This window comes from Tachysurus fulvidraco, chromosome 26 (assembly GCF_022655615.1).
Source record: "Tachysurus fulvidraco isolate hzauxx_2018 chromosome 26, HZAU_PFXX_2.0, whole genome shotgun sequence".
NCBI lineage: Eukaryota > Metazoa > Chordata > Actinopteri > Siluriformes > Bagridae > Tachysurus > Tachysurus fulvidraco.
The window spans coordinates 13,707,589-13,734,937 of record NC_062543.1 but is presented as its reverse complement, the minus strand read 5'-3'; the positions used below and the strand labels follow the sequence as shown (position 1 = coordinate 13,734,937).

Below are 27,349 nucleotides of genomic sequence, written 5' to 3'. Positions count from 1 at the left end.
GATGTTCAATTTCCATCATCACTCTATTCTATGGGGTTCTCCATTGGCAGAGCATCCAGTTCAATAACTTTTGAAAAGAGGCACACACCACTCCAAAACAAGTTGCTAAATATTTATTTGACCCTAAAGAACATACTACAAGTCTTTAATGTGCTATTATTTACTCTAGATGTTCAATTTCCATCATCACTCTATTCTATGGGGTTCTCCATTGGCAGAGCATCCAGTTCAATAACTTTTGAAAAGAGGCACACACCACTCCAAAACAAGTTGCTAAATATTTATTTGACCCTAAAGAACATACTACAAGTCTTTAATGTGCTATTATTTACTCTAGATGTTCAATTTCCATCATCACTCTATTCTATGGGGTTCTCCAGTGGCAGAGCATCCAGTTCAATAACTTTTGAAAAGAGGCACACACCACTCCAAACAAGTTGCTAAATATTTATTTGACCCTAAAGAACATACTACAAGTCTTTAATGTGCTATTATTTACTCTAGATGTTCAATTTCCATCATCACTCTATTCTATGGGGTTCTCCATTGGCAGAGCATCCAGTTCAATAACTTTTGAAAAGAGGCACACACCACTCCAAAACAAGTTGCTAAATATTTATTTGACCCTAAAGAACATACTACAAGTCTTTAATGTGCTATTATTTACTCTAGATGTTCAATTTCCATCATCACTCTATTCTATGGGGTTCTCCATTGGCAGAGCATCCAGTTCAATAACTTTTGAAAAGAGGCACACACCACTCCAAAACAAGTTGCTAAATATTTATTTGACCCTAAAGAACATACTACAAGTCTTTAATGTGCTATTATTTACTCTAGATGTTCAATTTCCATCATCACTCTATTCTATGGGGTTCTCCATTGGCAGAGCATCCAGTTCAATAACTTTTGAAAAGAGGCACACACCACTCCAAAACAAGTTGCTAAATATTTATTTGACCCTAAAGAACATACTACAAGTCTTTAATGTGCTATTATTTACTCTAGATGTTCAATTTCCATCATCACTCTATTCTATGGGGTTCTCCATTGGCAGAGCATCCAGTTCAATAACTTTTGAAAAGAGGCACACACCACTCCAAAACAAGTTGCTAAATATTTATTTGACCCTAAAGAACATACTACAAGTCTTTAATGTGCTATTATTTACTCTAGATGTTCAATTTCCATCATCACTCTATTCTATGGGGTTCTCCATTGGCAGAGCATCCAGTTCAATAACTTTTGAAAAGAGGCACACACCACTCCAAAACAAGTTGCTAAATATTTATTTGACCCTAAAGAACATACTACAAGTCTTTAATGTGCTATTATTTACTCTAGATGTTCAATTTCCATCATCACTCTATTCTATGGGGTTCTCCATTGGCAGAGCATCCAGTTCAATAACTTTTGAAAAGAGGCACACACCACTCCAAAACAAGTTGCTAAATATTTATTTGACCCTAAAGAACATACTACAAGTCTTTAATGTGCTATTATTTACTCTAGATGTTCAATTTCCATCATCACTCTATTCTATGGGGTTCTCCATTGGCAGAGCATCCAGTTCAATAACTTTTGAAAAGAGGCACACACCACTCCAAAACAAGTTGCTAAATATTTATTTGACCCTAAAGAACATACTACAAGTCTTTAATGTGCTATTATTTACTGTAGATGTTCACTTTCCATCATCACTCTATTCTATGGGGTTCTCCATTGGCAGAGCATCCAGTTCAATAACTTTTGAAAAGAGGCACACACCACTCCAAAACAAGTTGCTAAATATTTATTTGACCCTAAAGAACATACTACAAGTCTTTAATGTGCTATTATTTACTCTAGATGTTCAATTTCCATCATCACTCTATTCTATGGGGTTCTCCATTGGCAGAGCATCCAGTTCAATAACTTTTGAAAAGAGGCACACACCACTCCAAAACAAGTTGCTAAATATTTATTTGACCCTAAAGAACATACTACAAGTCTTTAATGTGCTATTATTTACTCTAGATGTTCAATTTCCATCATCACTCTATTCTATGGGGTTCTCCAGTGGCAGAGCATCCAGTTCAATAACTTTTGAAAAGAGGCACACACCACTCCAAAACAAGTTGCTAAATATTTATTTGACCCTAAAGAACATACTACAAGTCTTTAATGTGCTATTATTTACTCTAGATGTTCACTTTCCATCATCACTCTATTCTATGGGGTTCTCCATTGGCAGAGCATCCAGTTCAATAACTTTTGAAAAGAGGCACACACCACTCCAAAACAAGTTGCTAAATATTTATTTGACCCTAAAGAACATACTACAAGTCTTTAATGTGCTATTATTTACTCTAGATGTTCAATTTCCATCATCACTCTATTCTATGGGGTTCTCCATTGGCAGAGCATCCAGTTCAATAACTTTTGAAAAGAGGCACACACCACTCCAAAACAAGTTGCTAAATATTTATTTGACCCTAAAGAACATACTACAAGTCTTTAATGTGCTATTATTTACTCTAGATGTTCACTTTCCATCATCACTCTATTCTATGGGGTTCTCCAGTGGCAGAGCATCCAGTTCAATAACTTTTGAAAAGAGGCACACACCACTCCAAAACAAGTTGCTAAATATTTATTTGACCCTAAAGAACATACTACAAGTCTTTAATGTGCTATTATTTACTCTAGATGTTCAATTTCCATCATCACTCTATTCTATGGGGTTCTCCATTGGCAGAGCATCCAGTTCAATAACTTTTGAAAAGAGGCACACACCACTCCAGAACAAGTTGCTAAATATTTATTTGACCCTAAAGAACATACTACAAGTCTTTAATGTGCTATTATTTACTCTAGATGTTCACTTTCCATCATCACTCTATTCTATGGGGTTCTCCATTGGCAGAGCATCCAGTTCAATAACTTTTGAAAAGAGGCACACACCACTCCAAAACAAGTTGCTAAATATTTATTTGACCCTAAAGAACATACTACAAGTCTTTAATGTGCTATTATTTACTCTAGATGTTCAATTTCCATCATCACTCTATTCTATGGGGTTCTCCATTGGCAGAGCATCCAGTTCAATAACTTTTGAAAAGAGGCACACACCACTCCAGAACAAGTTGCTAAATATTTATTTGACCCTAAAGAACATACTACAAGTCTTTAATGTGCTATTATTTACTCTAGATGTTCAATTTCCATCATCACTCTATTCTATGGGGTTCTCCATTGGCAGAGCATCCAGTTCAATAACTTTTGAAAAGAGGCACACACCACTCCAAAACAAGTTGCTAAATATTTATTTGACCCTAAAGAACATACTACAAGTCTTTAATGTGCTATTATTTACTCTAGATGTTCAATTTCCATCATCACTCTATTCTATGGGGTTCTCCATTGGCAGAGCATCCAGTTCAATAACTTTTGAAAAGAGGCACACACCACTCCAAAACAAGTTGCTAAATATTTATTTGACCCTAAAGAACATACTACAAGTCTTTAATGTGCTATTATTTACTCTAGATGTTCACTTTCCATCATCACTCTATTCTATGGGGTTCTCCATTGGCAGAGCATCCAGTTCAATAACTTTTGAAAAGAGGCACACACCACTCCAAAACAAGTTGCTAAATATTTATTTGACCCTAAAGAACATACTACAAGTCTTTAATGTGCTATTATTTACTGTAGATGTTCACTTTCCATCATCACTCTATTCTATGGGGTTCTCCATTGGCAGAGCATCCAGTTCAATAACTTTTGAAAAGAGGCACACACCACTCCAAAACAAGTTGCTAAATATTTATTTGACCCTAAAGAACATACTACAAGTCTTTAATGTGCTATTATTTACTGTAGATGTTCACTTTCCATCATCACTCTATTCTATGGGGTTCTCCATTGGCAGAGCATCCAGTTCAATAACTTTTGAAAAGAGGCACACACCACTCCAAAACAAGTTGCTAAATATTTATTTGACCCTAAAGAACATACTACAAGTCTTTAATGTGCTATTATTTACTCTAGATGTTCAATTTCCATCATCACTCTATTCTATGGGGTTCTCCATTGGCAGAGCATCCAGTTCAATAACTTTTGAAAAGAGGCACACACCACTCCAAAACAAGTTGCTAAATATTTATTTGACCCTAAAGAACATACTACAAGTCTTTAATGTGCTATTATTTACTCTAGATGTTCAATTTCCATCATCACTCTATTCTATGGGGTTCTCCAGTGGCAGAGCATCCAGTTCAATAACTTTTGAAAAGAGGCACACACCACTCCAAAACAAGTTGCTAAATATTTATTTGACCCTAAAGAACATACTACAAGTCTTTAATGTGCTATTATTTACTCTAGATGTTCAATTTCCATCATCACTCTATTCTATGGGGTTCTCCAGTGGCAGAGCATCCAGTTCAATAACTTTTGAAAAGAGGCACACACCACTCCAAACAAGTTGCTAAATATTTATTTGACCCTAAAGAACATACTACAAGTCTTTAATGTGCTATTATTTACTGTAGATGTTCAATTTCCATCATCACTCTATTCTATGGGGTTCTCCAGTGGCAGAGCATCCAGTTCAATAACTTTTGAAAAGAGGCACACACCACTCCAAAACAAGTTGCTAAATATTTATTTGACCCTAAAGAACATACTACAAGTCTTTAATGTGCTATTATTTACTCTAGATGTTCACTTTCCATCATCACTCTATTCTATGGGGTTCTCCATTGGCAGAGCATCCAGTTCAATAACTTTTGAAAAGAGGCACACACCACTCCAAATCAAATTGCTAAATATTTATTTGACCCTATAGAACATACTACAAGTCTTTAATGTGCTATTATTTACTCTAGATGTTATGTGCTATTATTTACTCTAGATGTTCAATTTCCATCATCACTCTATTCTATGGGGTTCTCCAGTGGCAGAGCATCCAGTTCAATAACTTTTGAAAAGAGGGATAGGGTTAGGGTTAGGTTAGGGGAAAAGACCGTAGTTCTGGGAGTGACCCAGAAACAACCTTTGGATTTGCAATGTCCGCTGCCAATAAGCCATATAGATATTGGCATAAGAAGGAGCGAACATCTTACCCATCGCCGTACCCTGGATCTGTAGATAACACTGTTTATCAAATTCGAAATCATTCCTGGTCAGGTTGATCTCCAACAGCTGCAATATAAGATCATCCGGCCGACAAGGGTCTGGATGTCTATTGAAGCACTCTCTGACTGCCTCAAGGCCCAATCGAGTGTCAATGTTGGTGTAAAGTGATTCGATGTCAGCTGTAAAGAGAAAAGCATGACCAGGAAAGGATTTGTCCCGAATCTTCTCTATGAAATCATACGCGTCTTTTAAATAACTGTCGTGAATTTGAGAAAGTGGATTCAAAAAATGGTCGACATATTGTGCTGAATTGTACGACTCGCTGCCACAATCGGACACGATAGGGCGGCCCTGGGGAACCTCGAAAGGGATCGTCCATGCCTTAGGATCTTTGTGTACCTTGGGAAGCAGATAGAAGCATCGTGGCCGTGCATCGTGGCCGTGGTGGATTCGGTCCTATGAGGTACATTTTTTGTTTATGATTAATGTAACCTTTAGTCTGTAATTTTTGGAAGACAATCAATAAAGACTGCGTTTGATTCTGTATCGAGTGTGGTAATCGAATATAATGATCTGGATTGTCAAGTTGTCGACGAGCTTCCAACAAATATTGTTGTCTGTCCAATATGACTACAGCCGAGCCTTTGTCAGCAGGTTTTATAACAATATCTTTGTTGTTCTTCAATTGTGTCAAAGCTAATCTCTGATGTCGATCCAAATTATCCCTATCCAACAATGGAGAATTTAATAAGGTAACTGTCCTGTAATTATTCTGAACTAGTTTTGAAATGGGTGAAGAAATTGTCTCAATCTTGGGGGTCCAATTTGATTTATTAAGAAAGGGTAAACGTTCTATATCCGATTCATAATCAAAATAGTCTAACAATTTCAACGTTCTATTAAAAGGCATGGACGTCTTCCAAGAGCTCTCCAGGAACCACCGTCCGTGGCGTCGGCACAAAAGTCAGACCCCTGCTCAGGAGCTGCTCCTGCGAATCTGTAAGTATAAATGTTCTAGAGAGGTTAATAATGTTATTTCGTACGGTGTGTTGAACCGAGATACACTTTTCCGAATCTAGTAGTTTAATTGGTCCAGCCAATGTGCCAAAATGTCGATCGCCGTCTGCCTAGTCCAGTGGACCGGATCCTTAGGGTTCACCCTAAACCTAAGAGGGGAAAGTTCAGTAAGAAACTTAGTACTGGTACAAATAAACTCATTGAGTTTCTTAAGGTTTTTCTGTTGAGAGGCAGGGAGCAGATCAGAGAAGTGGATCACAGGGGTATAGACCATCGCATTGGGGAAAGCTGTCGCCGCCGATCTCCACAATTCTTGTAACTGTTTCTTAGATGTCTGTTGGACCAGTTGTTCTGTGTTGTTGATGCCCAAAGCCAGGATTACCTTCTGAGTATTCGGATTAGGTGTCAGTTTCTGCAAGACCTTAGCGATGTGTAAGAAGTTAGCACCCGGAAAACTGTCTATCTGTACCAAAGGATTATAAAACTGTGGAATACGAGCCAAATTGGAATCTCCTATGAATACGATCGGTTTGTGAACCTTCAAATGCCAATCCTGAATCTTTCTGGTAGATCTGGGATGTTTGACAGGGAAACGGGGAGAACCAGCTCTCTCCAAAACCATCTCAGCCTGTTGAGTTGAAGCTGCTCGGAGCGGAGCATCATTCACTGAAATGTCAGACAAACGCAGGGGTGATACGGAAGGCCGGGAAGAAGATGGAGTTAAAAATGAGGAGGCTTCAGATAAGACCTTGGTCAAGAGTCCTTTATTATGTCCTTCATCACAGCCTCTTTACCTGATCCCGAATCGGCCTCCTTCACCGAGTCAGAATTAGGGGTACAAGGCAGAATAGTTTGTGATATAGGGACAGCTACATTACTGAAGACAATATCACATGATTGTATCTCACTATCAACAATCTTATCTCCAAGTACTAGAGTTCTATCTGGGGTATCACACAATTGGATCAAATCCTCTGTGGGCAAATGATGCATCTCTGCCTCAACCGTGACCGGTTTGGCCTTGCAGAAACTGACATCAACCACCGTCGAATGGACCTGTGGGATCAAGTTTGTGGAGATCCGAGACGAGGGCTCACAAGAAAAACCTGCATGTTCTGATCGATCCAAATCTACATTGGGAAGGGTCTGTACAGAAGTCAAAGCAGAGGTGCCAGAAGAAACCGCCATCACTTCCTGATCAAAAGAACATTGATTTACAATCAAATTCTCAGTCACAGTCAACGTATCGATTTTTAATCTATGTTTATATCGGTTTCGGGCCCACTTACATACTTGTTCCCAAGCCGAATCAAGCCACTCTTTTATGTTAGTCAGCAAACTAGATTGGGTCACCGTATAGTGGTCAAGAAGGAGCCGCATGTTCCGTCGCATCCATTGGTTGGTGTTATCGGCAACATACTGTAAGACTACATTATTGGGACATGCTGGTTTAATAAATTTGGTCAACCTATTCACTTGCTTAGACATACCCTTGGGAAAGGCATCAGTGTGTATAGCATGACTTATAATCTGTATGTGATGTGTAATCTGAATGAGTTTAAAATATTGCTTATCAAGAACAATATGTGATGTCTGTATTGCATTCTCCACCCCATCTGCTTGTAAGTTCTCTAGGGCAGCAAATGTGTTGCTCAGTGTGGCCATGGAAACAGAGGACCAAGATTTAATTAATCTGATAAAAATCTATGAGTCTTACCCCACCGGACCATAGAGAGATCCGTCTGGTGTCCAAACACTGAAGACTGGTCCAAGAGGATTCAGCCAAACGGCCTCCAGCAGAACTCTTCTCCAAACAATAGGCTCAGTCCAGGAAAAAATCAATTAATCCTCTTTATTGAAAAAAGTAATCCTTTAAAAGAATCAGTGTGCACACTGTAGCAAAAAAGAAAAAAGCCATCCAAACAAGTTTAAAAGCGATGTCCTGACGTTTCGCGACACAGTCGCTTCTTCAGAGGACTATGAAGTTCTGTCCTGCTCCCCGTTACTAAAAGTGTTTGGAGCAAGGAGTTCTTCAATTGGGGTGGAGAGCTGATTGGTCCCTGAGCCTAAATGCTAAATGTAATCAGGTGTTGAAGAGAAACAATTAAGGCTAGAGACAGGAAATGGGAAGAGGAGAAAGAAGAGGGGAATGCTGGGATACGTAGTCCAAATTCAATCCCCCATTGAAAAATATGCATTCTAAAGAGAATAAAGATTATTTATCCCTTAAAAAGAGCTTTAAGATTGGGAAAAGAAAAGGAAAGATCCCCTGCTATACCCCTCATCCACTCTCAGATCCGTTGTCCCTAAAAAGCCTCAAAAATAAAAAAGAAAATTATATATTATGGTGAAAAAGAGAAAGAGAAGGAGAAAAAAAGGAACAAAAAAGGGGGGGGGGAGGAAAAAAGAAAAAAAAATTTTTTTTATATATAATTAAATGATATCCCCCGATCATAAGGAGTTCAGTGGCACTGGCAAGGTTAGGTTTAGAAATAGATGTTTAATTTGAGGAATCATGTCCTTGTGGTGCACTGGCCTAAAGAATCCCAGATAAAGATGGTACCAAAAGAAAAAAAGAAAAAGAAAAAGAAGAGGCAGAAAGAAAGAAAAAAAGAAAAAAGGAAACGGTTGTAATAAAAAATAAAATCGGTTATGGTTAGGTTGAGGTTCTGGTCGACATGTGATGTCCACCTATTATAATGCCACAGTCTGAAAAAGTTGGTTATGGTTAGGTTTCTAACTAATATGAAAAAAGTTAATAAATTAAGTTCGGTATAGTTGGTTATGGTTAGTTTCCACCTATTATAATGCCACAGTCTGAAAAAGTTGGTTATGGTTAGGTTTCTAACTAATATGAAAAAAGTTAATAAATTAGGTTTGGTATAGTTGGTTATGGTTAGTTTCCACCTATTATAATGCCACAGTCTGAAAAAGTTGGTTATGGTAGGGTTAGGGATAGGGTTAGGGTTAGGATTAGGGTTAGGATAGGGTTAGGGTTAGGGTTAGGGTAGGGTTAGGTTTTTGAAAGAGTACAATGACTCCCCCCATCACAGGGTCTTAACCTGAGTGGTTAGATAGGGAGACAAGGGAAAGGCACTGGCCGACGCATGTTATTGCTACAGCTATCGCTCTGTCAGAACTTTGTTTGTATTTAGGTCCCAAATGGGCCTTGAGGAACAAGGAGGTGAGCCACTGATTTGAGTGAGTCAGTCTCCAAGTTTTAGGATTTTCCTAAGAAAGGGGGTGTGTTCAATTAATTAATTAAATTAATTATTCATTCATTCATTCATACATTCATTCATTTATTTATTATTAAAAAAGAATTATTTTATAATTAATGGTTTATTTAAGGTTGTTAAACAAACATTTTATGAATTTCAGGACACATCATCAGCAGTGCACCTCAGGCTCAACGGGTGTTTCGGCCTTTGATCACTGAACACCCTCCTCTGAGGCGGCCAGCCGTAGGTGGATCAAGCCTCGGCTTGTGTCCCATGTCCAACCGGAAGCTAACTAATGCTAACGCTAAGTAACTCCTCCGTATGGGTGGAGTCATTGAACTATTTTGCCTATTAACCTATTTTATCTATCTATTTATTTGTCTATAATGGGCTCTAATTTGCTCTTAAAAGAAGAGAGTGGAAGTGAAGGAGAGCAGAATGGGAGAGAACTTGTCTCTATCTTTAATGCTACCATTTTGCTAATGTTATTGTTAACATTATTATTATTATTATTATTATTATTATTATTATTATTATTATTATTATTAGTGTAGAGTGTTATTTCTATCAAAGTGCTAAACAAGTGAAAATGAATTATTTACACTAGATGTTCAATTTCCCTCATCACTCTATTCTATGGGGTTCTCCGGTGGCAGAGCATCCAGTTCAATAACTTTTGAAAAGAGGCACACACCACTCCAAAACAAGTTGCTAAATATTTATTTGACCCTAAAGAACATACTACAAGTCTTTAATGTGCTATTATTTACTCTAGATGTTATGTGCTATTATTTACTCTAGATGTTCAATTTCCATCATCACTCTATTCTATGGGGTTCTCCAGTGGCACAGCATCCAGTTCAATAACTTTTGAAAAGAGGCACACACCACTCCAAAACAAGTTGCTAAATATTTATTTGACCCTAAAGAACATACTACAAGTCTTTAATGTGCTATTATTTACTGTAGATGTTCAATTTCCATCATCACTCTATTCTATGGGGTTCTCCAGTGGCAGAGCATCCAGTTCAATAACTTTTGAAAAGAGGCACACACCACTCCAAAACAAGTTGCTAAATGTTTGTTTGACCCTAAAGAACATACTACAAGTCTTTAATGTACTATTATTTACTCTAGATGTTATGTGCTATTATTTACTCTAGATGTTCAATTTCCATCATCACTCTATTCAATAGGGTTCTCCAGTGGCACAGCATCCAGTTCAATAACTTTTGAAAAGAGGCACACACCACTCCAAATCAAGTTGCTAAATATTTATTTGACCCTAAAGAACATACTACAAGTCTTTAATGTGCTATTATTTACTCTAGATGTTCAATTTCCATCATCACTCTATTCTATGGGGTTCTCCATTGGCAGAGCATCCAGTTCAATAACTTTTGATAAGAGTCACACACCACTCCAGAACAAGTTGCTAAATATTTATTTGACCCTAAAGAACATACTACAAGTCTTAATGTGCTATTATTTACTGTAGATGTTCACATTCCATCATCACTGTATTCTATGGGGTTCTCCATTGGCAGAGCATCCAGTTCAATAACTTTTGAAAAGAGGCACAAACCACTCCAAAACAAGTTGCTAAATATTTATTTGACCCTAAAGAACATACTACAAGTCTTTAATGTGCTATTATTTACTCTAGATGTTCAATTTCCATCATCACTCTATTCTATGGGGTTCTCCATTGGCAGAGCATCCAGTTCAATAACTTTTGAAAAGAGGCACACACCACTCCAAAACAAGTTGCTAAATATTTATTTGACCCTAAAGAACATACTACAAGTCTTTAATGTGCTATTATTTACTCTAGATGTTCAATTTCCATCATCACTCTATTCTATGGGGTTCTCCAGTGGCAGAGCATCCAGTTCAATAACTTTTGAAAAGAGGCACACACCACTCCAAAACAAGTTGCTAAATATTTATTTGACCCTAAAGAACATACTACAAGTCTTTAATGTGCTATTATTTACTGTAGATGTTCACTTTCCATCATCACTCTATTCTATGGGGTTCTCCAGTGGCAGAGCATCCAGTTCAATAACTTTTGAAAAGAGGCACACACCACTCCAAAACAAGTTGCTAAATATTTATTTGACCCTAAAGAACATACTACAAGTCTTTAATGTGCTATTATTTACTCTAGATGTTCAATTTCCATCATCACTCTATTCTATGGGGTTCTCCATTGGCAGAGCATCCAGTTCAATAACTTTTGAAAAGAGGCACACACCACTCCAAAACAAGTTGCTAAATATTTATTTGACCCTAAAGAACATACTACAAGTCTTTAATGTGCTATTATTTACTCTAGATGTTCAATTTCCATCATCACTCTATTCTATGGGGTTCTCCATTGGCAGAGCATCCAGTTCAATAACTTTTGAAAAGAGTCACACACCACTCCAGAACAAGTTGCTAAATATTTATTTGACCCTAAAGAACATACTACAAGTCTTTAATGTGCTATTATTTACTCTAGATGTTCACTTTCCATCATCACTCTATTCTATGGGGTTCTCCATTGGCAGAGCATCCAGTTCAATAACTTTTGAAAAGAGGCACACACCACTCCAAAACAAGTTGCTAAATATTTATTTGACCCTAAAGAACATACTACAAGTCTTTAATGTGCTATTATTTACTCTAGATGTTCAATTTCCATCATCACTCTATTCTATGGGGTTCTCCAGTGGCAGAGCATCCAGTTCAATAACTTTTGAAAAGAGGCACACACCACTCCAAAACAAGTTGCTAAATATTTATTTGACCCTAAAGAACATACTACAAGTCTTTAATGTGCTATTATTTACTGTAGATGTTCACTTTCCATCATCACTCTATTCTATGGGGTTCTCCAGTGGCAGAGCATCCAGTTCAATAACTTTTGAAAAGAGGCACACACCACTCCAAAACAAGTTGCTAAATATTTATTTGACCCTAAAGAACATACTACAAGTCTTTAATGTGCTATTATTTACTCTAGATGTTCAATTTCCATCATCACTCTATTCTATGGGGTTCTCCAGTGGCAGAGCATCCAGTTCAATAACTTTTGAAAAGAGGCACACACCACTCCAAAACAAGTTGCTAAATATTTATTTGACCCTAAAGAACATACTACAAGTCTTTAATGTGCTATTATTTACTCTAGATGTTCAATTTCCATCATCACTCTATTCTATGGGGTTCTCCATTGGCAGAGCATCCAGTTCAATAACTTTTGAAAAGAGGCACACACCACTCCAAACAAGTTGCTAAATATTTATTTGACCCTAAAGAACATACTACAAGTCTTTAATGTGCTATTATTTACTCTAGATGTTCAATTTCCATCATCACTCTATTCTATGGGGTTCTCCAGTGGCAGAGCATCCAGTTCAATAACTTTTGAAAAGAGGCACACACCACTCCAAAACAAGTTGCTAAATATTTATTTGACCCTAAAGAACATACTACAAGTCTTTAATGTGCTATTATTTACTCTAGATGTTCAATTTCCATCATCACTCTATTCTATGGGGTTCTCCAGTGGCAGAGCATCCAGTTCAATAACTTTTGAAAAGAGGCACACACCACTCCAAAACAAGTTGCTAAATATTTATTTGACCCTAAAGAACATACTACAAGTCTTTAATGTGCTATTATTTACTCTAGATGTTCAATTTCCATCATCACTCTATTCTATGGGGTTCTCCATTGGCAGAGCATCCAGTTCAATAACTTTTGAAAAGAGGCACACACCACTCCAAAACAAGTTGCTAAATATTTATTTGACCCTAAAGAACATACTACAAGTCTTTAATGTGCTATTATTTACTCTAGATGTTCAATTTCCATCATCACTCTATTCTATGGGGTTCTCCATTGGCAGAGCATCCAGTTCAATAACTTTTGAAAAGAGGCACACACCACTCCAAAACAAGTTGCTAAATATTTATTTGACCCTAAAGAACATACTACAAGTCTTTAATGTGCTATTATTTACTCTAGATGTTCAATTTCCATCATCACTCTATTCTATGGGGTTCTCCATTGGCAGAGCATCCAGTTCAATAACTTTTGAAAAGAGGCACACACCACTCCAAAACAAGTTGCTAAATATTTATTTGACCCTAAAGAACATACTACAAGTCTTTAATGTGCTATTATTTACTCTAGATGTTCAATTTCCATCATCACTCTATTCTATGGGGTTCTCCATTGGCAGAGCATCCAGTTCAATAACTTTTGAAAAGAGGCACACACCACTCCAAAACAAGTTGCTAAATATTTATTTGACCCTAAAGAACATACTACAAGTCTTTAATGTGCTATTATTTACTCTAGATGTTCAATTTCCATCATCACTCTATTCTATGGGGTTCTCCATTGGCAGAGCATCCAGTTCAATAACTTTTGAAAAGAGGCACACACCACTCCAAAACAAGTTGCTAAATATTTATTTGACCCTAAAGAACATACTACAAGTCTTTAATGTGCTATTATTTACTGTAGATGTTCAATTTCCATCATCACTCTATTCTATGGGGTTCTCCAGTGGCAGAGCATCCAGTTCAATAACTTTTGAAAAGAGGCACACACCACTCCAAAACAAGTTGCTAAATATTTATTTGACCCTAAAGAACATACTACAAGTCTTTAATGTGCTATTATTTACTCTAGATGTTCAATTTCCATCATCACTCTATTCTATGGGGTTCTCCATTGGCAGAGCATCCAGTTCAATAACTTTTGAAAAGAGGCACACACCACTCCAAAACAAGTTGCTAAATATTTATTTGACCCTAAAGAACATACTACAAGTCTTTAATGTGCTATTATTTACTCTAGATGTTCAATTTCCATCATCACTCTATTCTATGGGGTTCTCCATTGGCAGAGCATCCAGTTCAATAACTTTTGAAAAGAGGCACACACCACTCCAAAACAAGTTGCTAAATATTTATTTGACCCTAAAGAACATACTACAAGTCTTTAATGTGCTATTATTTACTCTAGATGTTCAATTTCCATCATCACTCTATTCTATGGGGTTCTCCATTGGCAGAGCATCCAGTTCAATAACTTTTGAAAAGAGGCACACACCACTCCAAAACAAGTTGCTAAATATTTATTTGACCCTAAAGAACATACTACAAGTCTTTAATGTGCTATTATTTACTCTAGATGTTCAATTTCCATCATCACTCTATTCTATGGGGTTCTCCATTGGCAGAGCATCCAGTTCAATAACTTTTGAAAAGAGGCACACACCACTCCAAAACAAGTTGCTAAATATTTATTTGACCCTAAAGAACATACTACAAGTCTTTAATGTGCTATTATTTACTCTAGATGTTCAATTTCCATCATCACTCTATTCTATGGGGTTCTCCATTGGCAGAGCATCCAGTTCAATAACTTTTGAAAAGAGGCACACACCACTCCAAAACAAGTTGCTAAATATTTATTTGACCCTAAAGAACATACTACAAGTCTTTAATGTGCTATTATTTACTCTAGATGTTCAATTTCCATCATCACTCTATTCTATGGGGTTCTCCATTGGCAGAGCATCCAGTTCAATAACTTTTGAAAAGAGGCACACACCACTCCAAAACAAGTTGCTAAATATTTATTTGACCCACACCACACACCACTCCAAAACAAGTTGCTAAATATTTATTTGACCCTAAAGAACATACTACAAGTCTTTAATGTGCTATTATTTACTCTAGATGTTCAATTTCCATCATCACTCTATTCTATGGGGTTCTCCATTGGCAGAGCATCCAGTTCAATAACTTTTGAAAAGAGGCACACACCACTCCAAAACAAGTTGCTAAATATTTATTTGACCCTAAAGAACATACTACAAGTCTTTAATGTGCTATTATTTACTCTAGATGTTCAATTTCCATCATCACTCTATTCTATGGGGTTCTCCATTGGCAGAGCATCCAGTTCAATAACTTTTGAAAAGAGGCACACACCACTCCAAAACAAGTTGCTAAATATTTATTTGACCCTAAAGAACATACTACAAGTCTTTAATGTGCTATTATTTACTCTAGATGTTCAATTTCCATCATCACTCTATTCTATGGGGTTCTCCATTGGCAGAGCATCCAGTTCAATAACTTTTGAAAAGAGGCACACACCACTCCAAAACAAGTTGCTAAATATTTATTTGACCCTAAAGAACATACTACAAGTCTTTAATGTGCTATTATTTACTCTAGATGTTCAATTTCCATCATCACTCTATTCTATGGGGTTCTCCATTGGCAGAGCATCCAGTTCAATAACTTTTGAAAAGAGGCACACACCACTCCAAAACAAGTTGCTAAATATTTATTTGACCCTAAAGAACATACTACAAGTCTTTAATGTGCTATTATTTACTCTAGATGTTCAATTTCCATCATCACTCTATTCTATGGGGTTCTCCATTGGCAGAGCATCCAGTTCAATAACTTTTGAAAAGAGGCACACACCACTCCAAAACAAGTTGCTAAATATTTATTTGACCCTAAAGAACATACTACAAGTCTTTAATGTGCTATTATTTACTCTAGATGTTCAATTTCCATCATCACTCTATTCTATGGGGTTCTCCATTGGCAGAGCATCCAGTTCAATAACTTTTGAAAAGAGGCACACACCACTCCAAAACAAGTTGCTAAATATTTATTTGACCCTAAAGAACATACTACAAGTCTTTAATGTGCTATTATTTACTCTAGATGTTCAATTTCCATCATCACTCTATTCTATGGGGTTCTCCATTGGCAGAGCATCCAGTTCAATAACTTTTGAAAAGAGGCACACACCACTCCAAAACAAGTTGCTAAATATTTATTTGACCCTAAAGAACATACTACAAGTCTTTAATGTGCTATTATTTACTCTAGATGTTCAATTTCCATCATCACTCTATTCTATGGGGTTCTCCATTGGCAGAGCATCCAGTTCAATAACTTTTGAAAAGAGGCACACACCACTCCAAAACAAGTTGCTAAATATTTATTTGACCCTAAAGAACATACTACAAGTCTTTAATGTGCTATTATTTACTCTAGATGTTCAATTTCCATCATCACTCTATTCTATGGGGTTCTCCATTGGCAGAGCATCCAGTTCAATAACTTTTGAAAAGAGGCACACACCACTCCAAAACAAGTTGCTAAATATTTATTTGACCCTAAAGAACATACTACAAGTCTTTAATGTGCTATTATTTACTCTAGATGTTCAATTTCCATCATCACTCTATTCTATGGGGTTCTCCATTGGCAGAGCATCCAGTTCAATAACTTTTGAAAAGAGGCACACACCACTCCAAAACAAGTTGCTAAATATTTATTTGACCCTAAAGAACATACTACAAGTCTTTAATGTGCTATTATTTACTCTAGATGTTCAATTTCCATCATCACTCTATTCTATGGGGTTCTCCATTGGCAGAGCATCCAGTTCAATAACTTTTGAAAAGAGGCACACACCACTCCAAAACAAGTTGCTAAATATTTATTTGACCCTAAAGAACATACTACAAGTCTTTAATGTGCTATTATTTACTCTAGATGTTCAATTTCCATCATCACTCTATTCTATGGGGTTCTCCATTGGCAGAGCATCCAGTTCAATAACTTTTGAAAAGAGGCACACACCACTCCAAAACAAGTTGCTAAATATTTATTTGACCCTAAAGAACATACTACAAGTCTTTAATGTGCTATTATTTACTCTAGATGTTCACTTTCCATCATCACTCTATTCTATGGGGTTCTCCATTGGCAGAGCATCCAGTTCAATAACTTTTGAAAAGAGGCACACACCACTCCAAAACAAGTTGCTAAATATTTATTTGACCCTAAAGAACATACTACAAGTCTTTAATGTGCTATTATTTACTCTAGATGTTCAATTTCCATCATCACTCTATTCTATGGGGTTCTCCATTGGCAGAGCATCCAGTTCAATAACTTTTGAAAAGAGGCACACACCACTCCAAAACAAGTTGCTAAATATTTATTTGACCCTAAAGAACATACTACAAGTCTTTAATGTGCTATTATTTACTCTAGATGTTCAATTTCCATCATCACTCTATTCTATGGGGTTCTCCATTGGCAGAGCATCCAGTTCAATAACTTTTGAAAAGAGGCACACACCACTCCAAAACAAGTTGCTAAATATTTATTTGACCCTAAAGAACATACTACAAGTCTTTGCACATATTGGACAATATCTCAGTCATCTACTATTTTTTGCACAACTCCATATATAATCCAAAGGACCTGCTGCTAAGAACCTGCTGCTGTTCATTCTTTTACTGCACAAAATATTGTTTGAACATTCAGTATTTACACCGGTCGGTCGGCGCTGTTTGTTACTGTTCTTTGTCTTTTGTGTATTGCATTTTTTGTACTTTTTGTATTGTCTTGTAACTTAATGTCTGCACTGTTTTTTGTCCTGCACTGTCTTTTGTCCTGCACTGTCTTGCTTGTCTTGTCCTGCACTGTTTGCACCAGGTTGCACAGTTGCACTTTATGTGGCTAAGACTACTTACATGTCCTTAGCCCTGTCTTTGTTTTATGTAGCACCTTGATCCTGGAGAAACGTTGTCTCATTTCACTGTGTACTGCAACAGCTATATATGGTTGAAATGACAATAAAAAGCTTCTTGACTTGACAAGTCTTTAATGTGTTATGCGTTAATGTGTTATTAATGTGTTATGTGCTGGCACAGCATCCAGTTCAATAACTTTTGAAAAGAGGGATAGGGTTAGGGTTAGGTTAGGGGAAAAGACCGTAGTTCTGGGAGTGACCCAGAAACAACGTTAGGCACGGGCCTGCCACACGGACCTCATTTTCAGCCACCACCATCACGGCGAACGAAAAAACATCGCTTATTTAAAGTTAGGAGCTTAAAACGCTCTTCTAGCGTTAGGGGTCGGTCTAAGTTAGGGTCCCGACCTCAGACGACGCCTAAGGTTATGTTTAGGGCTAGAGGTAGGGTTTACGGTTCGAAAAAAAAGATTACGACGCACTTCAAACTCTGGTTATGTTTAGGGCTGGGGATTAGGTTAGGGTTAGGTTTAGAAATAGATGTTTAATTTGAGGAATCATGTCCTTGTGGTGCACTGGCCTAAAGAATCCCAGATAAAGATGGTACCAAAAAAAAAAAAAGAGAAAAAGAAGAGGCAGAAAGAAAGAAAAAAAGAAACGGTTATAATAAAAAATAAAATCGGTTATGGTTAGTTTGAGGTTCTGGTCGACATGTGATGTCCACCTATTATAATGCCACAGTCTGAAAAAGTTGGTTATGGTTAGGTTTCTGACTGATATGAAAAAAGTTAATAAATTAGGTTCGGTATAATCGGTTATGGTTAGGTTAAGGTAGTGATCAACATGTAACAACCATAGCCACCACCTGAAGAATCGGTTATGGTTAGGTTAAGGGCTATTGTAGAGGTTCTGGGAAGGTCAGAATCGGTTATAGTTAGGTTATGGTCAGGTTACAGTTGTGGTCAACATGTAACCTTAACACAACATCCTACCACTACCTAAAGAATCGGTTATGGTTAGGTTACAGTTGTGGTCAACATGTAACCTTAACACAACATCCTGCCACCACCTAGAGAATCGGTTATGGTTAGGTTAAGGGCTGTTGTAGAAGTTCTAAAAAGGTCGGGATCGGTTATGGTTAGGTTACGGTTGTGGTCAACCTGTAACGTCCACATACCATTGTATTACAACTGAGAAAAATCGATTATGGTTAGGTTAGGAATTTCGTAACAATCCTAGAAGAATAGAGACAGGTTATGGTTAGGTTTGAGGGTACACCCTCAATTGTGAAAGAGAGAATTGATTCTAGTAGATTTGAAGTTATACCATAAGTGCTAATCGACAGAGGGGAAAGAAAAAGGAAGAAAAACGGGGGGGGAGGACGACAAAATCCGACTCGACCAAAAATGAAGACTAGAGAGAAAAAAAAAAAAAAAAGGAAAATGGAAACCAGGATTGGGAGGATATTATTCAGTACGGTGAATCTGTATGGCTCTACATGGTCTCCAAGTGCTAAAGTATAAGTGCCAACCATCAAATTTCATACTAATCACTCCAAAAGTCAAATATACCATCACATCACTTCAAAGAAAACAGAAAGGAGGGGGGGGGTGTACAATCTAGACCATGAATTACCAAACAGGATCTCCCACTTCAGCCCATACCCGATCCCCAATATTGAACCCACACGGAAGAGAGGTGTTCAAATCCCTTATCCAAACCATCTCCCTCCGTTTCCTTTCCCCAAAAGACCATAGAAAATTCGCCTCCAATCCAGAAATAATGAAATAAGACAAATCTATAGAAGCAAAATGTTTTACTAATGGTGTGTTGAGATTCTGAAGGTTAATGTTACGAAGATGTTGTTTCAGTTGTGTCTGTAGTGTATTGCCCGTTTCCCCCACATATCGGTGAGCACAATGAGTACAGGTTATCAAATATACAACATTCCGAGTCAATAAGGTTATGCGAGGTAAAGCAACATGTCCCCTAGGATCGGTCCACAGGACTTTAGGCTGGCGGAAATACTTTGTCCAAGTCGGAGGTGCTGCCACAGGATCCGAAGGAAGCGAAGATCTGACCAACAAATCCTTCAAGTTCTGGTTTTTCCTGTAGGCGGAGACAACATGAAACCTTTGCAGCGGTAAGTGTTTACTCTGAACCTTTTGAAATTGATTTTTTATGCTAAAGTTGACCATTCTAGAACGGATGTTGTATGTAGTAATGAAAGGGATGACATCTCTGGTGTCGGTACCCAAGGTCGGCTCCTGGCTATGTAGAAAGTGTACAGTATGATTTTTTATTTTACGGAGGAACCTTTTGGAGTAGCCTCTCTTACGAAGGGCTCTGAAAAGAGTCAGAGTGGCTCCTTCAAAATCCTCCCGTCTGGAACAGATTCTATAAAAACGAATCAGTTGAGATTTGACCAACCCTGCAAATGTATGTCTAGGGTGAAAACTATGTTTGTGAAGAAGACAATGTGTATCGGTTGGTTTGAAATACACTTTCGTCAATAATGTCTTCTTATTCTCAGACATAGGCGAAAAGAACACTGTAGTGTCCAGAAAATCTACCGAATCATTATGTACGTGGGCTTTTAGTCTAATGGTCCCATGATGTGAATTAGCTAGTGCGACATACCGATCGAATGACTCAGGGCCGTGGGACCAGACACCAAAGAGGTCATCCAAATACCTGAAATAGAGAGCAGGCCTTTCCGTAAATTTGGATTGCAATGTCCGCTCCCAATAAGCCATATAGATATTGGCATAAGAAGGAGCGAACATCTTACCCATCGCCGTACCCTGGATCTGTAGATAACACTGTTTATCAAATTCGAAATCATTCCTGGTCAGGTTGATCTCCAACAGCTGCAATATAAGATCATCCGGCCGACAAGGGTCTGGATGTCTATTGAAGCACTCTCTGACTGCCTCAAGGCCCAATCGAGTGTCAATGTTGGTGTAAAGTGATTCGATGTCAGCTGTAAAGAGAAAAGCATGACCAGGAAAGGATTTGTCCCGAATCTTCTCTATGAAATCATACGCGTCTTTTAAATAACTGTCGTGAATTTGAGAAAGTGGATTCAAAAAATGGTCGACATATTGTGCTGAATTGTACGACTCGCTGCCACAATCGGACACGATAGGGCGGCCCTGGGGAACCTCGAAAGGGATCGTCCATGCCTTAGGATCTTTGTGTACCTTGGGAAGCAGATAGAAGCATCGTGGCCGTGGTGGATTCGGTCCTATGAGGTACATTTTTTGTTTATGATTAATGTAACCTTTAGTCTGTAATTTTTGGAAGACAATCAATAAAGACTGCGTTTGATTCTGTATCGAGTGTGGTAATCGAATATAATGATCTGGATTGTCAAGTTGTCGACGAGCTTCCAACAAATATTGTTGTCTGTCCAATATGACTACAGCCGAGCCTTTGTCAGCAGGTTTTATAACAATATCTTTGTTGTTCTTCAATTGTGTCAAAGCTAATCTCTGATGTCGATCCAAATTGTCCCTATCCAACAATGGAGAATTTAATAAGGTAACTGTCCTGTAATTATTCTGAACTAGTTTTGAAATGGGTGAAGAAATTGTCTCAATCTTGGGGGTCCAATTTGATTTATTAAGAAAGGGTAAACGTTCTATATCCGATTCATAATCAAAATAGTCTAACAATTTCAACGTTCTATTAAAAGGCATGGACGTCTTCCAAGAGCTCTCCAGGAACCACCCTCCGTGGCGTCGGCACAAAAGTCAGACCCCTGCTCAGGAGCTGCTCCTGCGAATCTGTAAGTATAAATGTTCTAGAGAGGTTAATAAATGTTATTTCGTACGGTGTGTTGAACCGAGATACACTTTTCCGAATCTAGTAGTTTAATTGGTCCAGCCAATGTGCCAAAATGTCGATCGCCGTCTGCCTAGTCCAGTGGACCGGATCCTTAGGGTTCACCCTAAACCTAAGAGGGGAAAGTTCAGTAAGAAACTTAGTACTGGTACAAATAAACTCATTGAGTTTCTTAAGGTTTTTCTGTTGAGAGGCAGGGAGCAGATCAGAGAAGTGGATCACAGGGGTATAGACCATCGCATTGGGGAAAGCTGTCGCCGCCGATCTCCACAATTCTTGTAACTGTTTCTTAGATGTCTGTTGGACCAGTTGTTCTTTGTTGTTGATGCCCAAAGCCAGGATTACCTTCTGAGTGTTCGGATTAGGTGTCAGTTTCTGCAAGACCTTAGCGATGTGTAAGAAGTTAGCACCCGGAAAACTGTATCTGTACCAAAGGATTATAAAACTGTGGAATACGAGCCAAATTGGAATCTCCTATGAATACGATCGGTTCGTGAACCTTCAAATGCCAATCCTGAATCTTTCTGGTAGATCTGGGATGTTTGACAGGGAAACGGGGAGAACCAGCTCTCTCCAAAACCATCTCAGCCTGTTGAGTTGAAGCTGCTCGGAGCGGAGCATCATTCACTGAAATGTCAGACAAACGCAGGGGTGATACGGAAGGCCGGGAAGAAGATGGAGTTAAAAATGAGGAGGCTTCAGATAAGACCTTGGTCAAGAGTCCTTTATTATGTCCTTCATCACAGCCTCTTTACCTGATCCCGAATCGGCCTCCTTCACCGAGTCAGAATTAGGGGTACAAGGCAGAATAGTTTGTGATATAGGGACAGCTACATTACTGAAGACAATATCACATGATTGTATCTCACTATCAACAATCTTATCTCCAAGTACTAGAGTTCTATCTGGAGTATCACACAATTGGATCAAATCCTCTGTGGGCAAATGATGCATCTCTGCCTCAACCGTGACCGGTTTGGCCTTGCAGAAACTGACATCAACCACCGTCGAATGGACCTGTGGGATCAAGTTTGTGGAGATCCGAGACGAGGGCTCACAAGAAAAACCTGCATGTTCTGATCGATCCAAATCTACATTGGGAAGGGTCTGTACAGAAGTCAAAGCAGAGGTGCCAGAAGAAACCGCCATCACTTCCTGATCAAAAGAACATTGATTTACAATCAAATTCTTAGTCACAGTCAACGTATCGATTTTTAATCTATGTTTATATCGGTTTCGGGCCCACTTACATACTTGTTCCCAAGCCGAATCAAGCCACTCTTTTATGTTAGTCAGCAAACTAGATTGGGTCACCGTATAGTGGTCAAGAAGGAGCCGCATGTTCCGTCGCATCCATTGGTTGGTGTTATCGGCAACATACTGTAAGACTACATTATTGGGACATGCTGGTTTAATAAATTTGGTCAACCTATTCACTTGCTTAGACATACCCTTGGGAAAGGCATCAGTGTGTATAGCATGACTTATAATCTGTATGTGATGTGTAATCTGAAGGAGTTTAAAATATTGCTTATTAAGAACAATATGTGATGTCTGTATTGCATTCTCCACCCCATCTGCTTGTAAGTTCTCTAGGACAGCAAATCTGTTGCTCAGTGTGGCCATGGAAACAGAGGACCAAGATTTAATTAATCTGATAAAAATCTATGAGTCTTACCCCACCGGACCATAGAGAGATCCGTCTGGTGTCCAAACACTGAAGACTGGTCCAAGAGGATTCAGCCAAACGGCCTCCAGCAGAACTCTTCTCCAAACAATAGGCTCAGTCCAGGAAAAAATCAATTAATCCTCTTTATTGAAAAAAGTAATCCTTTAAAAGAATCAGTGTGCACACTGTAGCAAAAAAGAAAAAAAGCCATCCAAACAAGTTTAAAAGCGATGTCCTGACGTTTCGCGACACAGTCGCTTCTTCAGAGGACTATGAAGTTCTGTCCTGCTCCCCGTTACTAAAAGTGTTTGGAGCAAGGAGTTCTTCAATTGGGGTGGAGAGCTGATTGGTCCCTGAGCCTAAATGCTAAATGTAATCAGGTGTTGAAGAGAAACAATTAAGGCTAGAGACAGGAAATGGGAAGAGGAGAAAGAAGAGGGGAATGCTGGGATACGTAGTCCAAATTCAATCCCCCATTGAAAAATATATGCATTCTAAAGAGAATAAAGATTATTTATCCCTTAAAAAGAGCTTTAAGATTGGGGAAAGAAAAGGAAAGATCCCCTGCTATACCCCTCATCCACTCTCAGATCCGTTGTCCCTAAAAAGCCTCAAAAATAAAAAAGAAAATTATATATTATGGTGAAAAAGAGAAAGAGAAGGAGAAAAAAAGGAACAAAAAAAGGGGGGGGGGGAATTTTTTTATATATAATTAAATGATATCCCCCGATCATAAGGAGTTCAGTGGCACTGGCAAGGTTAGGTTTAGAAATAGATGTTTAATTTGAGGAATCATGTCCTTGTGGTGCACTGGCCTAAAGAATCCCAGATAAAGATGGTACCAAAAGAAAAAAAGAAAAAGAAAAAGAAGAGGCAGAAAGAAAGAAAAAAAGAAAAAAGGAAACGGTTGTAATAAAAAATAAAATCGGTTATGGTTAGGTTGAGGTTCTGGTCGACATGTGATGTCCACCTATTATAATGCCACAGTCTGAAAAAGTTGGTTATGGTTAGGTTTCTAACTAATATGAAAAAAGTTAATAAATTAGGTTCGGTATAGTTGGTTATGGTTAGTTTCCACCTATTATAATGCCACAGTCTGAAAAAGTTGGTTATGGTTAGGTTTCTAACTAATATGAAAAAAGTTAATAAATTAGGTTCGGTATAGTTGGTTATGGTTAGTTTCCACCTATTATAATGCCACAGTCTGAAAAAGTTGGTTATGGTTAGGTTTCTAACTAATATGAAAAAAGTTAATAAATTAGGTTTGGTATAGTTGGTTATGGTTAGTTTCCACCTATTATAATGCCACAGTCTGAAAAAGTTGGTTATGGTAGGGTTAGGGATAGGGTTAGGGTTAGGGTTAGGGTTAGGATTAGGGTTAGGATAGGGTTAGGGTTAGGGTTAGGGTAGGGATAGGTTTTTGAAAGAGTACAATGACTCCCCCCATCACAGGGTCTTAACCTGAGTGGTTAGATAGGGAGACAAGGGAAAGGCACTGGCCGACGCATGTTATTGCTACAGCTATCGCTCTGTCAGAACTTTGTTTGTATTTAGGTCCCAAATGGGCCTTGAGGAACAAGGAGGCGAGCCACTGATTTGAGTGAGTCAGTCTCCAAGTTTTAGGATTTTCCTAAGAAAGGGGGTGTGTTCAATTAATTAATTAAATTAATTATTCATTCATTCATTCATACATTCATTCATTTATTTATTATTAAAAAAGAATTATTTTATAATTAATGGTTTATTTAAGGTTGTTAAACAAACATTTTATGAATTTCAGGACACATCATCAGCAGTGCACCTCAGGCTCAACGGGTGTTTCGGCCTTTGATCACTGAACACCCTCCTCTGAGGCGGCCAGCCGTAGGTGGATCAAGCCTCGGCTTGTGTCCCATGTCCAACCGGAAGCTAACTAATGCTAACGCTAAGTAACTCCTCCGTATGGGTGGAGTCATTGAACTATTTTGCCTATTAACCTATTTTATCTATCTATTTATTTGTCTATAATGGGCTCTAATTTGCTCTTAAAAGAAGAGAGTGGAAGTGAAGGAGAGCAGAATGGGAGAGAACTTGTCTCTATCTTTAACGCTACCATTTTGCTAATGTTATTGTTAACATTATTATTATTATTATTATTATTATTATTATTATTATTATTATTAGTGTAGAGTGTTATTTCTATCAAAGTGCTAAACAAGTGAAAATGAATTATTTACTCTAGATGTTCAATTTCCCTCATCACTCTATTCTATGGGGTTCTCCGGTGGCAGAGCATCCAGTTCAATAACTTTTGAAAAGAGGCACACACCACTCCAAAACAAGTTGCTAAATATTTATTTGACCCTAAAGAACATACTACAAGTCTTTAATGTGCTATTATTTACTGTAGATGTTCAATTTCCATCATCACTCTATTCTATAGGGTTCTCCAGTGGCAGAGCATCCAGTTCAATAACTTTTGAAAAGAGGCACACACCACTCCAAAACAAGTTGCTAAATATTTATTTGACCCTAAAGAACATACTACAAGTCTTTAATGTGCTATTATTTACTCTAGATGTTCAATTTCCATCATCACTCTATTCTATGGGGTTCTCCAGTGGCAGAGCATCCAGTTCAATAACTTTTGAAAAGAGGCACACACCACTCCAAAACAAGTTGCTAAATATTTATTTGACCCTAAAGAACATACTACAAGTCTTTAATGTGCTATTATTTACTGTAGATGTTCAATTTCCATCATCACTCTATTCTATGGGGTTCTCCAGTGGCAGAGCATCCAGTTCAATAACTTTTGAAAAGAGGCACACACCACTCCAAAACAAGTTGCTAAATATTTATTTGACCCTAAAGAACATACTACAAGTCTTTAATGTGCTATTATTTACTCTAGATGTTATGTGCTATTATTTACTCGAGATGTTCAATTTCCATCATCACTCTATTCTATGGGGTTCTCCAGTGGCAGAGCATCCAGTTCAATAACTTTTGAAAAGAGGCACACACCACTCCAAAACAAGTTGCTAAATATTTATTTGACCCTAAAGAACATACTACAAGTCTTTAATGTGCTATTATTTACTCTAGATGTTCAATTTCCATCATCACTCTATTCTATGGGGTTCTCCAGTGGCAGAGCATCCAGTTCAATAACTTTTGAAAAGAGGCACACACCACTCCAAAACAAGTTGCTAAATATTTATTTGACCCTAAAGAACATACTACAAGTCTTTAATGTGCTATTATTTACTGTAGTTGTTCGATTTCCATCATCACTCTATTCTATAGGGTTCTCCAGTGGCAGAGCATCCAGTTCAATAACTTTTGAAAAGAGGCACACACCACTCCAAAACAAGTTGCTAAATATTTATTTGACCCTAAAGAACATACTACAAGTCTTTAATGTGCTATTATTTACTCTAGATGTTATGTGCTATTATTTACTCTAGATGTTCAATTTCCATCATCACTCTATTCTATGGGGTTCTCCAGTGGCAGAGCATCCAGTTCAATAACTTTTGAAAAGAGGCACACACCACTCCAAAACAAGTTGCTAAATATTTATTTGACCCTAAAGAACATACTACAAGTCTTTAATGTGCTATTATTTACTCTAGATGTTCAATTTCCATCATCACTCTATTCTATGGGGTTCTCCAGTGGCAGAGCATCCAGTTCAATAACTTTTGAAAAGAGGCACACACCACTCCAAAACAAGTTGCTAAATATTTATTTGACCCTAAAGAACATACTACAAGTCTTTAATGTGCTATTATTTACTCTAGATGTTCAATTTCCATCATCACTCTATTCTATGGGGTTCTCCATTGGCAGAGCATCCAGTTCAATAACTTTTGAAAAGAGGCACACACCACTCCAAAACAAGTTGCTAAAT

At 37.8% G+C, this 27,349-nt stretch overlaps 4 protein-coding genes across 15 annotated transcripts in view; all 4 read right to left on the bottom strand.

Annotated features, from left to right (window-relative positions):
• Positions 1-27,349, bottom strand: part of LOC113636639 (trichohyalin-like) — a 501,252-nt gene that overhangs the window by 385,328 nt on the left and 88,575 nt on the right. The window lies entirely within an intron of this gene.
• LOC113642064 lies at positions 4,962-22,342 on the bottom strand. 3 transcript variants are annotated; one of them, XM_027145348.2, is made up of 3 exons: positions 20,731-22,342; positions 20,580-20,633; positions 19,741-20,048 (listed from the first exon to the last, which is right to left on the bottom strand). In XM_027145348.2, the coding sequence occupies exons 1-3, from the start codon at positions 21,638-21,640 to the stop codon at positions 20,032-20,034; spliced, it is 981 nt and encodes a 326-aa protein (XP_027001149.2). In that variant the 5' UTR covers positions 21,641-22,342; the 3' UTR covers positions 19,741-20,031. The 3 variants fall into 3 exon arrangements, with proteins under 3 accessions (XP_047665381.1, XP_047665380.1, XP_027001149.2); XM_047809425.1 differs by lacking the exons at positions 19,741-20,048; positions 20,580-20,633 and adding an exon at positions 4,962-5,520 and having other exon boundaries at positions 21,143-22,342; XM_047809424.1 differs by having other exon boundaries at positions 19,319-20,048; positions 20,580-22,313.
• On the bottom strand, positions 6,859-8,352 carry LOC113662959. Of its 5 annotated transcripts, none has more exons than XM_047809448.1 (3): positions 7,856-8,352; positions 7,432-7,557; positions 6,859-7,332 (listed from the first exon to the last, which is right to left on the bottom strand). In XM_047809448.1, the coding sequence occupies exons 2-3, from the start codon at positions 7,528-7,530 to the stop codon at positions 6,892-6,894; spliced, it is 540 nt and encodes a 179-aa protein (XP_047665404.1). In that variant the 5' UTR covers positions 7,531-7,557; positions 7,856-8,352; the 3' UTR covers positions 6,859-6,891. The 5 variants fall into 5 exon arrangements, with proteins under 5 accessions (XP_047665404.1, XP_047665402.1, XP_047665403.1 ...); XM_047809446.1 differs by having other exon boundaries at positions 7,432-7,686; positions 7,856-8,351; XM_047809447.1 differs by having other exon boundaries at positions 7,432-7,565; positions 7,856-8,346.
• Positions 22,467-24,058, bottom strand: LOC113640598. 6 transcript variants are annotated; one of them, XR_003440093.2, is made up of 3 exons: positions 23,464-24,058; positions 23,036-23,165; positions 22,467-22,940 (listed from the first exon to the last, which is right to left on the bottom strand). XR_003440093.2 is itself a non-coding variant. In XM_027143161.2 (3 exons), the coding sequence occupies exons 2-3, from the start codon at positions 23,136-23,138 to the stop codon at positions 22,500-22,502; spliced, it is 540 nt and encodes a 179-aa protein (XP_026998962.1). In that variant the 5' UTR covers positions 23,139-23,165; positions 23,464-24,020; the 3' UTR covers positions 22,467-22,499. The 6 variants fall into 6 exon arrangements, 4 of the variants coding, with proteins under 4 accessions (XP_026998962.1, XP_047665412.1, XP_026998961.1 ...); XR_003440246.2 differs by having other exon boundaries at positions 23,036-23,173; positions 23,464-23,942; XM_027143161.2 differs by having other exon boundaries at positions 23,040-23,165; positions 23,464-24,020.

Excerpts from the sequence above, each read along its gene's own strand:
- LOC113662959 (XM_047809446.1), bottom strand. The coding sequence starts at position 7,626 with ATGTCTAAGCAAGTGAATAGGTTGACCAAATTTATTAAACCAGCATGT. Across the intron at positions 7,333-7,431 it reads TTGATTCGGCTTGGGAACAA|GAAGTGATGGCGGTTTCTTC; the intron begins GTATGTAAGTGG and ends TCTTTTGATCAG.
- LOC113642064 (XM_047809424.1), bottom strand. The coding sequence starts at position 21,640 with ATGCCTTTTAATAGAACGTTGAAATTGTTAGACTATTTTGATTATGAA. Across the intron at positions 20,049-20,579 it reads GGCCCTGAGTCATTCGATCG|GAAAAACCAGAACTTGAAGG; the intron begins GTATGTCGCACT and ends CTCCGCCTACAG.